Source organism: Anastrepha ludens, chromosome 3 (assembly GCF_028408465.1).
Source record: "Anastrepha ludens isolate Willacy chromosome 3, idAnaLude1.1, whole genome shotgun sequence".
Lineage (NCBI taxonomy): Eukaryota > Metazoa > Arthropoda > Insecta > Diptera > Tephritidae > Anastrepha > Anastrepha ludens.
In genome coordinates, this window is record NC_071499.1 from 104,344,345 (window position 1) to 104,359,832 (window position 15,488).

Here is a 15,488-nt window from a genome sequence, read left to right on the forward strand (position 1 = left end):
GCAACAAAACTAAAGCTTAGTGTGCGCGGGTGGTGGGCCAACTAAGTGACGCCTATCGCCAAGCGTTTGGGCTGAAAACGCATTTGTTTGTCGCTGAGGTACGAAAAAGTAGCAAACGCGTGCGTTTGGTGGTTCAGTATAGTTTAGACATTCGAATAGTAAGCGTTGTTTTTCGGAAAAAATCGAGTTCGCGGCGATAAAAAAAGAGAACTTCTCTAAGGATCTGAATTGATAGACTTTCTGACAACCTTATGCACAATATTGGACCATGGATTACCAATTTGTGTGTGTGCTGCGCATTTTTTTGATAATACTAGCGGTGGCGCATGTAAGTGAAAATTATGTCGATTGGAATATGAATTATTGAACAAATGCATGGCGTGGAGTGTAAAAAAAGACGAAACAAAATTTTTTTTAAATAAAAAGCAAATACATTTATTTAAATAGAAAAAAAAATTTAAATAAAAAAAAAAAACATTTACAAAATTTTAAGAAAAACCAAACAAAATTTTTAGAAAATAAAAAAGCAAATAACTTGTTTTTTAAATAAAAAACAAACAAGAAACAAAAATTTTTTAAATTAAAACTAAAAAAAAAAATTAAATAGAAAGAAAACAAAAATTTTTAAAATTAAAATTAAAAAAAAAAAATTTAATAAATTCAAATAAAAAAATAAAAACCAATTTTTTGTTTTAATTAAAAAAACAAAACATTTTTTAAATAAAAACAACAAAATTTTTTCATGTAAATTTTTTTTTTCCTAAATTAAAAACAAAACCAAACAAATTTTTTTTTTAAATAATAAAAGCAAATAATTTCTTTTTATTAAAACATTTTTTCAGTTTAATTAAATGTATTGCATTGAAAACAAATACAAATCAAATTTTTACAAAATTAAAGAAAAAAAAACAAATAATCGTTTCTAAATAAAAAAAACAATGTTTATAAAATTAAAAAAAAAAGAAAAAACAATTTTTATAAAATATAATTAAAAATTAGTTAAAAAAATGAATTTTTAATTAAAAATTATTTACCAAAAAAAAAATTTTTTTAATTAAAAATTATTTTTAAATAAAAAAACAACAAATGTTCTTAAATAAAAAAAGGTTTGTAAATAAAAAAATGTTTTCAAATAAAAACAGAAAATGGTTAAAAAATTGAAATAAAACCAAGCCAAATATTTATAAAATTAAAAAAGAAAGTAAATATGATACATTATTTTGAAATTAAAAAAGAAAAAAAAAACAATTTTTTTAGAATTAAAATAAGAAAGAACAATTTTTATAAGATTAAAAATAAAAACAAAATTTTTTTATATTAAACAATTTAAATAAAAATATCGTTTTTATTAAATTGGAAACAAAACCAAGCCAAATTTTTATAAAATAAAAGAAAGCAAACAGAATTTTTTTAAATCAAATAGACATAACACCAATTAAAATTTAAATTAAAAAAAAAACTTAAAAAAAAAATGAATCTTATATTGTAAAACTAGAAACAAAAAAAAAAACAATTTCAAAACTAAAAAAAAAATAAAAAAAAACAAAATGTTTGTTTTAATTAAAGAAAAAAAATTAAAAAATTTAAATAAATAGAATATTTTAGTGCAGTGGAAAGTCAATATTTTCCACACACTTTTTTCTGATAACGTTTGCAGTTCTTGTGAAATTCGAAAATTTTGACCTGGACACTTGAGCATTTGCATGGTTTTTGTTGATTTGACTAAATGAATTGCGGAAAATTACTGTCGAAGAAAAAACTATCGCGCGAAGTATACACCGATAGTCAAAAAGTATTTACACAAAGCTGAATTTGTCACACTATTTATTAGAAAGCCTTTGTTTGTTATAGTTACACAACTGTATTGAAAAATATTGTTGTTGAAATCTTTAGAGTATACAAAGATAAATAGTGCAAAGTCAAAGAAACGGCATATTTCACATTAAAGCACTCATTAACATGACAAATTCAGCATTGTGTAAATACTTTTGACTATGGGTGTATTAAAAGCAACTAATTTCAGACTAGATTCGTAATGGTGCACTTCAAGAAGTGGCAATGAAGTAGTTTAAGTTGCTATAAATTAGAGGCAGAACTCAAAGATAGAAACTATGAAGAGGTGAAGTTCAGCGCACGACCGTTCTAGTTTACCAGAGCGGCAGCCTTTGGTCTGCTGCTGCTGCCACTCTCGAGCCTCAATTTCACCAACTTCGAGCTTGCACTTTAATGTGTTAGTCAATGAGCTAAACTTGGAAAAACAAAAATTAATAAATAAGACAAATAGTCAAAATTTGTCAAAATGTTGAGGTGATATCATTCGCGGGCTGTATGTAAATACGGATCACTCCGATAAAATAGAATCCACTATCGGGAGAAAAAATAAAGTAAATAACTGGCGCGTACACCCTTTTTGGGTGTTTGGCCGAGCTCCTCCTCCTATTTGTGGCCTGCGTCTTGATGTTGTTCCACAAATAGAGAATCTCCCCCTAAAAAACGAATCATGCAATCTGAATTCGATTCGAGATAAAAGAAATATTTTTGCTTAGCAATAAAAAACTTGCGGCGGCTCCTTGCATGTACTCGTCCTAGTTCCGCTGGGAAGCCCGACGCACCTCCACAGGTGATCAGTTATCATTTTACCAAACTAATTTCTGTGTGTAAGCATATGAAATCTCGATAAGCATTTGTGAGATGGCGTTAACCGAGCATGTTCGTGGCATTGAAGTGCTTAAAAAAAATAAATGCCAAAATTTGCTAAAGAAAAGTTAAGATTTTTAAGATTTTAAGTAATGGAAAGCGGGCTCCACGACTCGAAAGCAAATCTTTTAAAAAATCTCGTGAATCAAAAGTTTGCACTCATTCCAACGATTTTGCCACAATGAACATTTCCTAATGAAAAATTTGCTCTCAGACCAGGTGCCATCCTTCCATCAATACTTATCAAGGTATTTATTCTGATATTTATTGCTTTTCACGAACTCTGAAAGTATTCGATGCGGTACAAGTTGGTGGTAGCAGAGGAACGGAAAGATTTACTCTGCGTTCGAAAGATCAGGGGAGAAAGACTTGGCTTCTCTTGGTGTGTCTAACTGGCGCCGGTTAGCATGAGAAAGAAATGATTGGCCACTTTGTTAAACTTGTTTGCTCGAAAGCACATATCCGGGACACAAAATCAGTGGCGTTATAGTTTATTTGGCGATGCAACGAAAATAAATAGGAAATACGTGCGGCAGCCAAAACGTGAGCATTCGACCCCAAGTTCGTAACCAAAATCATAAAGCACGAGGCAGGCCTCAAAATGGTGTGGAATTGCTTTGAGTGGAACGGTGTCCGGCCAATTTATTTTATTGAAGGTAATATGGATGAGGTCAAGTACGTTCAGATACTTCAAAATGGAATGCTAGCTTATGCGGAAGGAAACTTACTGGTGATTTGGAAATTTCAATAAGTTTGGATCAGTTATTTGAGAAGGCCAAGGCAGCATGGGAATCCATTCCAGTTGAACTTTGTAAAGGTTTAATAATGTTAATGCAAAGGCAACAGTACTAAAGCAAAAATGACTTTCAACAAAATATTAATGTATACTTTTCCTTTTCGCATAATTTTTTTATGATTTGTAGTAAAAAAAATGTAATCTTTTTCTCAGATAAAAAGGCTCATATAGATTGAAAACGTTATGTATCTATCGTTCTTAGGTTGTTGTTGTTGTTGTAGCAGCTTACTAAACCCTGCCAGTGCGATGTAGTTACCGCCTGTCTCCGTCTAACTCATCTAACGGTAGGCCCAGGAAACGTGCTGCTTCTCGACAGGGTGGTTTCAGTGAGTAGCTTTGATGGGGCATGTGAAAAAGTGGTTAGTATCGTGCGGAGTGCCTTCACATACCTCCACACGTGGGGTGTCGGTGTCGATTCTAAATAGGTAGGAGTTTAACCTGCTATAATATCCAGAACCCAATTGGGCCAAAGTTATGCGGGTCTTGCGGGGTAGCTGAAGCTCTTCGTCTGCAATAGGTGGTGGTTGAACTCTGATGACGACATTCACAGGTCGGGAATTTAGGAAGGTTATAAGTGTCCCCCGATGAATGTCGTTTAGTGTTTGTCTGTTTACTGTTCGTTCTTAATTAAAATATTTTTCAACGGCCGAATGTGTACGAATCTTTGTCTTGCGCGATCTGCACATTTGCTAGAACAGCAGGTGCGTTTCTCCGTTTACAGATAACTCCTCTTTGCTTATTTACGTAAATTGTAAATCAAATATATTTCAAATGGCGCCATCTACCATGCCATGAAATTTCATGTCCCTTCCTAGACGAATCTACTAAAGATGGTTTCGGTAAATCAGTTGATTTGTGTACATCCGGATGTCACCATAAAATGAAATGACAAATCGGCCTATCGTCGTATGCTTGGAGCTCTAACTTCATGTCGGCTGTGCAATGAAGTTCATCCGTTTCTTTTCCACTTTCTTTTGTCCAGATATTTCTATGCACAAAAGTTTGTTGTTGGTTTAGCGCTAGCACCTTTAGTGTATGTGCTTTGGTCCCTTCCTACAATTTTATCAACTTGGAATCTGTATCTGAGTCAAGTCAGATTACCAAACAACCGCCAAACGAAGAATTAAAATTGCCCGCTGGAATATAGTTCCCAAAGAACGTAAAATGTATTAAAACCTGGTTAAGATTATTGCCTTTTTATTGAAAATATTTTTAACTCATGATATACACATTAATTTTCCCTGCATTTCACTCCAGCCACTTACAAGTATTTAAATTATGCGCTTCAATTTCTTATTCAATTTATAGCTGCATCGCACCGATGCCATTATAGGGCGAGATTTAGTTCTCACACCCAAACGAGGTCTACAACTGAGCGGTAAGAGTATATTTTATGAGGAAGACTCGAGTGCAACAACAACTCACAATCAAACGGTCTTGAGACCATGGGAGCGCACATTGAAGCATGTAACATTCGTTACACTTTTCACGAATGCCGCGGCTGATGCTGTTGCCGGGAATATCAGGTAATCAAAAGATTTTACGACTACTTAGTATAAAAGAGTATAGACGCATGCCATATACACAGCTATGGATTTGGTTAATTGAGACGGTGGAGTTGGAGGTGGATGTGGTGTTGGTTGTTTGTATTGCGTCAGTGAAAACCAACAGTGCGGAATGTTACGTTTGTAAAATTACTAAAAATTGCGTAGACGCTGAGCGATGTTTTCGTGAAGCGTGCGGCATGCGGTATGTGGAGGTGCGTTTGCATGCTATTTTGTTGCTATACAAGTATGTATGCGCATCTATATATGTGTGTGTACGTAACCGGGTTGTAGTTTGCACGTATGTAAGGTTTGTTCAACAAATAGTCGAATGCAATTACCAAATCGAATAAAACTGTATCGAAAATTCAATTAAGTCTATTTGGGTGATGACGGTTTAAATTGGCTGAAGTTTCAAATTATTTTATGACGAGTCGTAATCGAGTTTATTGTAATTTAATTGTGCCGCAGTCCAGTAGCGATTTTTTGTAATAAATACTTGTGCAATGTTGCTTGAACTAATTTTGGTATCACTTGTTTTGTTTTTTTTTTTTTGGTGATTTAAAGAAAATTGTTTGTTTCTTATTTTTTAAAAATTTGCACTTAAAAAACTACAAATCAGATTGCAATTTTTCATTTGGGGTAAGCGAGTTCGCGCCGTAAGTCTTTTGTTTGTTTCAAACAACGCACGCTAAGCTCTATGGTGAGCACAGAATAAGTAAGCTAAAGTTGTTATATGTGCATATTAGGGCGGGTTGATTTGTGGGGAGGCAAAAAAATCGCCCATTGCTCTGTGAAAACCATATTCTAGGGATCAAAATAAGAAACTTTGCCGAAGGAATCATACCTCTAAAACGAATTCTGATGTCCCCCAATTTGGGTCGAACTTTTTAGTTTCTTTTCTATAACTCACTTAAATAAATTTTTTCATTTACATATGTTCTGACTAAATAAATTTCTTAAGAGAAAAAATAGATATTATTATAAATAAATCAAAATAAAGAAAAAACATAGCCATTTATCTTATTTTTTCACGTAAAGGCCAAAAATGGTGATATTTTTAATTAGTTTTAGAGGTATGGTTCCTTCGGCAAAGTTTCTTATTTTAATCCCTACAATACGATTTTCACAGAGCAATGAGTGTTTTTTAAATCGACCCGGCCTAGTGCATATGTATATGTATTTACAGCTGTGCTCATGAAACAGGTAGTGCCGGTGGGCCCTAACTTTTAAAACAACAAATCACACCAATGTTGGTATAAAAACTTATGAAAAGTAATGTTTAAATATTTTTAAGAAATTCGGTGGCCGCCGTAGCCGAATTGGTTATTACGTGACTACCATTTGGCAGTGCGTAGGTTCGAATATCCGTGCATGAACATCAAATTATAGAGCTTTTTTTCTAATAGCGCTCGCCCCTCGGCAGGTAATGGCAAACCATGAAAAAGCATCTCATAAAACTCCCATCTGCTGTTCGAAGTCGGCCCAACACGCCAACGCCACAAGAGGAGGAGCTCGTTCAAACACCGAACAGAAGTGTACGCGCCAATTATTTATTTATTTTCAACTAACTCCCTTAATCCCCTAAAATCCCTTTGTTTTGTAGTTTATATTAAAGCTGCTTGCCGATTGTAGTCATGTTTCACAGTTTCGTTTTCGTTTCAGTTTCGTTTTTTCTCTAATGCCAAATCAAGCTAAGCTTAGCCTTCTCCTTTCGTTCTAGGCAAAGCAGAGAAGGTCTCACCAACTTCTTGCATTTCCTGATAATGCAAATATAATTTTAAAAAATATATCAGGGATGTCCAGGTATTTTTTGTTGCATTCCGAGTTAGTTCCCCTAGGGCATTGTGCCACTTTTTTCAATTCCGACTAAATTCTTCATCATTTAGAAGACTCAAAGTCAACAATTTGTATTTGATAGGTATTTGATGGAGTTGACTTAAGTAACTTGAGCGTTCCTTGGCAAGTCCTTGAACATTTTTCCGTCACAAAAATATACAATAAAATCTACTACAAACAAAACTAAAAAACAAACCACTTGGCTGATGACTGATATGATCCAAATTTCTCTGAAATTTATGGGAAATATTTTATGTGGTGGAGTAGTGGTGTACAACTATTTCTTCTTCTCCTTAATTGGCGCTCTAACCGCTTACGCGGTTTGGCCGAGTTTAACAAAGCGCGCCAGTCGTTTCTTTCTCGTGCTAACCGGCGTCAGTTGGACATACCAAGTCCTTCTACACCTGATCTTTCCAACGCAGAGGAGGCCTTCCTCTTCCTCTGCTACCACCAGCTGGCATCGCATCGAATACTTTCAGAGCCGGAGCGTTTGTATCCATTCGGACAACATGACCCAGCCAGCGTAGCCGCTGGATCTTTATTCGCTGCGCTATGTCTATGTCGTCGTAAAGCTCATACAGCTCATCGTTCCATCGCCTGCGATATTCGCCGCTGCCAAAGTGCAAAGGACCAAAAATCTTGCGCAGAATCTTTCTCTCAAACACTCCAAGCGTCGCTTCATCGTATGTTGCCATCGTCCAAGCTTCTGCGCCATACGTTAGGACGGACATGATGAGAGCATTATAGAGTGTTAGTTTAGTTCGTCGAGAGAGGACTTTACTGCTCAGTTTCCTACTTAGTCCAAAGTAGCACTTGTTGGCAAGAGAGATTCTGCGTTGGATTTCAAGGCTGACATTGTTATCGGTGTTAATGCTGGTTCCTAAATACACGAAGTCTTTTACAACCTCAAAATTATAACTGTCAACTATTTACCGAATAAGGAAAATCGTGTTTTCTCAATACTTATGTTTTTTTTAAGTTTTATGAGTCAGTTTTTTCTTTTGAAATAAGCGAATTTTTTGAGGTTAGCTGAAAATTCCTTTTTTTTTGTCGGGACAGATTAGCAAGTACAGCACTCAGACAACATTAAGCCCATTGTACTGCGCTCGGGTTCCCTTGTCAATTTTCTTTAAATCTACCCGACCTCTAAAGAAATCTGAGATCTTGTGGTGCCAAGGAGCCAAGGTGGTCGCTTCTTATTACATCAGTGCCAAAGACCCCAAGCCTGATTCGAGTAAATTCCAGGGTGACGCACAAAAAGACGTCCGCTGTTTCATCCTCCTCTCCACATGCTGAGCAGAGTCCACTGTCTGAGCTGCCTACCTTTTCCATGTGCTTCGTCCATAAAAAGTGGCCCATCATCAGTCTCATCAGCTGCTTACAGTCCCTTCTGCTTAATGATATGAGGATCTACGACAGTCGGTCGGACATGACAGGTAACATCAGTTTTGTCCATCTGCCGCCTCTCACAGCCTGTTAGGATCGCTTGTGTGTTAAAGTTAGTCATTTGCTTTGATGGCTGCAGAAGGGAGTGGCAGAACAGCCTCCGGGCCAAAGAAGTTGGCCTCAGAGCCCATCCTAGCTAAAGAGTCAGAGATCTCGTTACTCACGATACCCACGTGACCCGGGTCGCATGTTAGTATCAGGATATTATGTCTACCGACACAGCTGAGCCTGAATTTACAAGCCTCAACTACCCTTGAAGTGGTTGGAGAGCTGTCTAAGGCCATGAGTGCAGCTTTGCTGTCGCTGCAGACACTTGCAGATCTGCCTCTCCATCTGTTTTCCATAACAAAGTTCATTGTTTCTTGAACAGCATACCCCTCCGCTTGATACACAGATGCGTTCATCCCAAGAGCAAAGAGTAGTTTAATCCAGCTGGATTCTACGTAGACACCAGAGCCAGATTTATTCCTTAATGTGTGTATTTACTTCAATTTTATTTTCATTTCAAAATCTGTCTTAAATTACATAATAAAAATACATGATTTTATTCAATGCCTCCACAGCAAGCAAAAGGCTTACAGCGACTTCCTCTCATCCCCCTACATTCAGCAACACAGCGAGTCCGACACGCGTTTTGGAGATATTGTGACTCTTGCAAACGGTCGCCTGGAGGAAACAGCCAATAACTCGTTTCGCTTTGTAGAAGGATTATGCGATTACGATTGTGATGCCGAGTACGTGTGGGCTCTGTGGCAAGTGCAGAGGATACGGCATCGCGATGCAAATCGAAAATTTCGTTACGAAATGAAATTTAGCGTGAGTCCGTTGCGCGCAGAAAGTGGGGGCAACATCAAAAGGAAAGCTGAGCTGGATAGCAACAATAGCAAGAGAAGCGTATCGCAAACTTTTATACAGCGCGACGATGACTATCCACATACATTCGGAAAAATCGTTTACAACGCCGAGTCGCGGTTTGCTGACCGTCGATTTGATGACTATGCTGGACGAAATTTTAGACAGGCACCAATAAATCAGTATCGACAGGCGACCCCCATGCCACAACCAACGTTTATGCATGGCATCTTTCAGCCGCATCCGCACTTTCCGCCGCCGTTGCCACAGAAATTGAACATTGGTGAGTACATTAAAGACTATCCCGCTAAGGCGACACCAAAAGTCGAGCTCTTTCCGAATATACTCAACGCGGTAAGTCGGAATTATTATCCCACGCCCACTACTTACCGACCGAACTATCAAACGAAATTTCCACGCCCGGAATTATATCCGCCCACCACTCACCACGAGCCTATGAAATTCCCGGATAATCCAAAGGAACCGGTCGTGGGTGGTGGATTTGGTAAAATTTCGACGCCGGTGGTGACACATCATTTCCATCATCACTTTTATATGCCGAGTACTACCAGTATTGAAAATGGACTTGGTAGCGCTGAACAGCCCATAAATAATCCAACGAACGCTTATAAAAGTGTAGCGACTGAAACCACAGCGCCCACCTACTTCAACAGCTACTACAATGAACACGTGAAAACGAATTTCCAGCAGGCGCTACATCCACCAAAGACCATAAATTTCCCAAAGTCAGAGACCGAGGTGCACAAGGAACACGTGGTGCAAGTGACGCCTGTGCCACCGCTGAAAAGGCCGCAAATTTATCAAATGTATCAGATACCGATTGACTCCAAAGTGCCACTGCTCATCTACCCAGCACCTGTAGTGGAAGAACAACCAATTTTGGCACGTAATAAACCGTTTATACAGAGTGAGCCGATGGACGAGGAGCCTATACGCTATTCCGAACCTGATCCACTCTATCTTAATCTCGCGCATAATCCACCGATTGACGTGTCCTCTTACGAACTGAGCGAACCACAATTGGAAGCGCCGAAAATTAACCAATTGAAGGAATATGCGGATGTCCACATCAACACAGTTTTGAACAGAAAAAATAAAAAGCCCGATTCGATAGCCGCGCAATTACCGCCACCCGAAAATGATCAGGATGTGCGCATACCTTACGAGGATGAGTCTCAAGAGGCTAGTAAGCCCAAACATGACCTCGAACAGAAGCCAAGCCAAAAGGACGAGCAAATATCGATAAAAAAGAAACCCAAATCGAAGATTTCCACAAGCACAACAGCCCCAACTCCCACCAGCACGACCGAGAAGCTCTTTGAAACGTCCAGCACTACGCCCGGCACAACTACATCCACCACCATCAGCACCAGCACCAGCACTACTGCTACCACAACGGAGCTATTTACAAGCAGCAATCAACTGGAAACGATTAAGACACTTGCGCCTTCAGTGCAAACAACGCCCACAAACACACTGCCTACTACGAATTCGCTGATTTCGGCCACAACAGGTGCGCCCTCTACGACTTCCCTCGATGATGCCGCTTTGCCATCCAAACAGAGCAAATTTAACTTCATTTCCACTTCCACATCAGAGACGCCTTCGTTGCGCGCGCTCAGCCGCTACCGCTTAAAGCACATGCGTGCTTCAACAACAACTACCGAACAGCCGGTGCTGAAATGGAAGCCCAGACGCAAGCATTCTTTCAACAACAAGTCAACGTCAAATTCTGATGCGAAGTCTAAGCCCCAGACGGAAGAGGCAACGCAAACGTATACAACAACTAAAGAAGAACAGCAACGTGAAAGTAACCTGCTACAAGAACAAAAACAACAACGAGAAACTAAAGCTTCCCACTCTCAAAGGCAAGATAAGCAGTTATCCCCATCAGCAATGATGAATTCAACAAAGGCTGGCAATGACTCGTTGCTCTCAACAAAGGGTAATGAGGTGTTCGAGGTGCTCACACAAAAGTCGGTTAGTAAGTCGGTGAGCATAAAGGTGGGTAATAACGGCGAAGAGATCCCCGTCATTGTTGAGGATAATGACTATGGTGAAAATGAGGTAAAAACAGATTGATGACTTGATTTTTTGTAGTGCTTTAAAATACCAAAAAATGTTGATATTTTTTTTGTAAATAAAGTCGAAAACCATATAATATAAGTTTTTATGAATATAAATTATTATAAATCAGTTCAATCTTGCATTTTGAATTGATAAAAAACATTTTAAAAGTAATTGAAAATGTTTAATCATAAATATTTAAGTGAAGAAATCAGCAAAGTAGACGTTCCTTCGACAGTCGGTAACCATAACAGCACGAATTTTCCCGCCAGGAAATATAACTTTGCTTCACAAGCCTACTGCGAGACCAAAACAAAAAAAGGAGGATAAAGCAAGCTGTTCCGCAGGGAAGTGTCTTTGCACCTTGCTTTTTAACTTCTAGATATCGAGGCTCGCCCAATCACCAGAGGGAGTTTCCCTGGTCTCGTATGATATCGATTACTCGACCCCCTTGAGTAATGACATCGATGGCGTGGTGTGTTCCAACCTTCCCCCACCAAATCCTCGGCGACCCTCTTTAACACCTGGACGAAGGAGGTCAAACTATAAGGTGAAAGTCGATGACACACCAATACTGACAGTAAAAAAACCCAACATGTTGGGGGTCACCTTTGATAGTTTGCTCTTCTTTTCTGCGCATACAACCACATTTGGTACCCAGGTCTAAAACCGCCTGGAGCCAGTGATTCGCAATGGATTAAGCCACAAAGTTTTCAAAGTATTGCTATCTACACAGCCACGGGATGTCTCTCGATGTTCCCCCTACAACAAATACACAATGACGCATCAATACTTCCTGCTAAGGAGCTCAACAAAATGCGCAGAAAGCAGTTTCTTCTTGGGTGCTGCCGCAGCTGTCACCCCTGCAGACATTTACTCGAGCCAGAGCCACCTCCCAGGCAAATCCGGAGAATCTCTTTAACTATACTGAAGAGATTCAGGACAAAACACAATTACAACTAATGGATCGGACAGTATGCAGCAAACACTAAACGACATTCATCGGGTGACTCTTACCACCTTCCTAACTCCCGACCCCGAATGCCGTTATCAAAGTCTAATCACCACTTATTGCAGACGAAAAGATTTAGCTTCCTAGCTTTGACCCAATTGCGTACTGGATATTGTAGCAGGTTAAACTCCTACCTATCCAGAATCGGCCCCGACATACCCAATATATGTCCAGCATGTCAAGGCCACCACACGACACTAACCATCTATTCACTTGCCCCATCAAAACTTCTCCCCTAACACCCCTCTTCCTCTGCACCCAATAGTTGAAACAGCTCGCTTTCTGAGTCAACCGTTAGATGAGTTAGACAGGTGAGCACATCGCACAGGCAGGGTTTAGTAAGCTCATTGCCACATGCCCACTGAAGTCCACGCATCTAACAGCACAGTTGTTATTGTTGTTGTAACCGCGTAAAAATTTCCCATAAATGTTTTGGGAAACGCTGCTGGAGTGACCGCTCTTGGCCAGATATAAATCTGGGTAGTTCCGGTAGCGTAGGACCCATTTTCGTAGTATAATACAACTCTTCCTCTTTAACTTAAACTAGCAAACATGCTTTCTTAACGTGCCGTTACGTGACCTCGAGTTTTTGCATTTTTGTTGGTGATTTCAGATTTGTTTGTCTTATCTTCCACATAACGACAAACTTGTAAACACATAAAAATAACTCACCTGCATCTTCGGAGGCGTATTTGTAGTTTGGTTGCGGTGCAATAGGTATAAGTTTAGCATAAGCTTCGGGCATCATTTCCGTAATGCGTTGATGGTACGATAATCTGTAAGTAAATAAGCTATTATATGAACTAGATTCTTTTTTAATAAATATTTCAGTCTGTACCTTAGACATTTATGCAATACTTCTTGTATGAATTTAGGACGTGGGTGTTCCGCATCTAATAGCAAACAACTATCCCACTCTTCCCATGACCAAGTAAATTTAAAGTTACTCAAATGGTAAGAAAACCAATTCACGAAACGGTCGAAACAAGATGTATTCATCGAGTCTATGCGCATGAATAAAATTTCAGTGGCTTGTGCAAGCACTTGTGGCAATGTTGCCGGCTGCAATTTACACAATTCAATAAGAATTGAACCATACACAATTTCCAGATAACGTGGTGTTGGCATATGAAATATTTCAGCAAATATAACTTCGACAATGCAGTATTCGAGAGGTATTTTGTTTTTATACGGAAAGGCTAACAATTGAGCTGCACAATCCTTCCGTTCCAAACGATGTGTTTCGATGATATGATGCAGGTGCTCTTCGATTAAAAAGCGCTCTATGGAATGCGCACCAGGCAAGTTCGGTCCATCGGGACAATCAGTGTAATCAAACATGCGATAAACTACCCAAGGCATTGGATATTCATAAGACTCGTGATGTGCTGGTGGCACTATAGGCGGCAAATTATGCTGGAGCGCCTCGCACAGTATTGAATCAAAGGCCAGGTATGGACGTGGAATATGCTTTTCAGCCCAGTTATCTTGACGTAATTTACGTATTTGCGCCCACAAACAATCTAAATATTCTTCTTGCGGATGTGGTGCATCGACCGACCATACACGCAAGGCATTGTGGTGTTTCTTCGAACGTTTGTTCAAGTAGACTTCAATACGCAGTAGCAAAGACTCTAAAGACGACTCTTTTTTCTCGTACAAATCACGACCTACCCATGGCAGCGTGGACAGCACAGCGAAAACGTACCAGTCGCGTCGTACTTGTGGTACTGTGTCTTCGTTCGATACATCAATCATAGTGTCTAGAAGCTGCAGTAGACTGGTAACTGAGATAACGTGACAATTCACCAGATCTGCAAGAAAGCGCAACGAATAACGTGCGGCATCCCACCAACAAATTTTTAAGGCTTCCTTAAATGTCTTCACCATGTGATCGACGAACTCGCCACCAAACTTATAGTTTTTAGCATTCAACAAACCAACTAAAGTGGTGTAAATTGTGCATTTTTCCGGCATTTTTATTGCACAATCCGAGAGAATTCTCAAAATTTTTAGTCGAAAAGTGCCCAGATCTGCCTCCAATACGGAAACCAAACCTTCCAAATTCGATTCTACCGAAGAGGTGCTACGTTCACCAACGCGCAAAATCAGTGACTCCAAACGGTCTTCAATCTCCTGGTTCTCAGAAACGCGCCTCCGTTTTCGATTACGATGATCTAAAAATTAATTGCAATTACAATTGGATTACTGCAAAGCGACAGCAAAGCAAAAAGGCTTACCATATCCCTCTTCATCGCCATCGTGCGGACGTCTGCGATTCATTGCTGCCTACCTTAGGAATTTAATAAAACAAAAATTATTGGTCACTTACAGTGATTTTTAACAAATTTCAATGCATAAAATCACACTCGAATCGATAGAGAAATTGTGGAAATTGAGTACGCGTTTTATCAGACGCTGTCAATTATTTGTTTGACAGTTCACCGGTAGGACACTGTCGGTGGAAATGTGAACGATCCCATTCACAATAGGTAAGAAAAGGTACTGCTCAACATTTTAGTGTGAACTACTTGGCGAGATTTGTATTTGTTTAGACAGATACGAATAACCGGTAAATTTAATTTTGTATATTTTTTGTTTCTTATACGATTTTCTACTCAAATACGTCTTTTGCTGTCGTTAGCGAGAAAGGTAAGCCGATATCCTATGGGCTGCTTTTCCCTTTCTGTTCTATATTTATTGCTGAGGCCACCGCAATTTTTCACGCTGTTCTACATGCTTCTAAAAACTCTGGAAAGTATGTAATATGTACCGACAGCTTATCATGTTTTCAAGCTATAAAAAATTGCTATAACCAAACTACTGTCATTAATTCAATTAGAGAATATCTTGTTTTATATCAAAAGAAAATTAAGCTAATGTGGGTTCCTAGCCATACTGGTATAACAGGAAATTTTTACGCAGACGAATTAGCAAAAGATGCATCTAACGCGCCCACATTAACACTCAACTTCTTTACAAAATCTGATATATATCGTCTCATCAATGAAAAGAGGCACTCGAAACTCTTCATAGATTGGATTTCTTATAATCATCATTATACTATAGTCAACTCAGCAAGGATCAAACCAGTATATCCTGCAACAATTCCAGCTAACTTTCTCACTCCATACATACGTCTCCGGATAGGACACACTATAGCTACGCATGCTCACCTCCTTGGTGGCATAAGAACCAATAACTGTCCATTTTG

The 15,488-nt window shown here is 38.8% G+C and overlaps 2 protein-coding genes across 2 annotated transcripts in view; one reads left to right on the forward strand and one right to left on the reverse strand.

Annotated features, from left to right (window-relative positions):
- LOC128858675 (nuclear cap-binding protein subunit 1) overlaps window positions 1-14,730 on the reverse strand; it is a 45,843-nt gene extending 31,113 nt beyond the window's left edge. The window contains exons 1-3 of the mRNA XM_054095127.1: window positions 14,515-14,730; window positions 13,113-14,451; window positions 12,947-13,050 (exon numbers count right to left, since the gene is read on the reverse strand). Coding sequence (XP_053951102.1) covers window positions 12,947-13,050; window positions 13,113-14,451; window positions 14,515-14,557 — 1,486 coding nt within the window. The 5' untranslated portion in view covers window positions 14,558-14,730. The remainder of the gene's footprint in view (window positions 1-12,946; window positions 13,051-13,112; window positions 14,452-14,514) is intronic.
- On the forward strand, window positions 206-11,332 carry LOC128858676 (mucin-2). Its single transcript, XM_054095128.1, has 3 exons — window positions 206-328; window positions 4,802-5,019; window positions 8,886-11,332. The coding sequence occupies exons 1-3, from the start codon at window positions 269-271 to the stop codon at window positions 11,275-11,277; spliced, it is 2,670 nt and encodes an 889-aa protein (XP_053951103.1). The 5' UTR covers window positions 206-268; the 3' UTR covers window positions 11,278-11,332.
- Window positions 14,731-15,488: the final 758 nt, after the last annotated feature.

What these genes read in the sequence shown, in the direction of transcription:
- LOC128858676 (XM_054095128.1), top strand. Translation starts at nt 269, where the DNA reads ATGGATTACCAATTTGTGTGTGTGCTGCGCATTTTTTTGATAATACTA. An exon ending in TAATACTAGCGGTGGCGCAT is followed by an intron (nt 329 to 4,801) that starts GTAAGTGAAAAT and finishes TTCAATTTATAG; the next exon opens with CTGCATCGCACCGATGCCAT. An exon ending in GCTGTTGCCGGGAATATCAG is followed by an intron (nt 5,020 to 8,885) that starts GTAATCAAAAGA and finishes ATGCCTCCACAG; the next exon opens with CAAGCAAAAGGCTTACAGCG.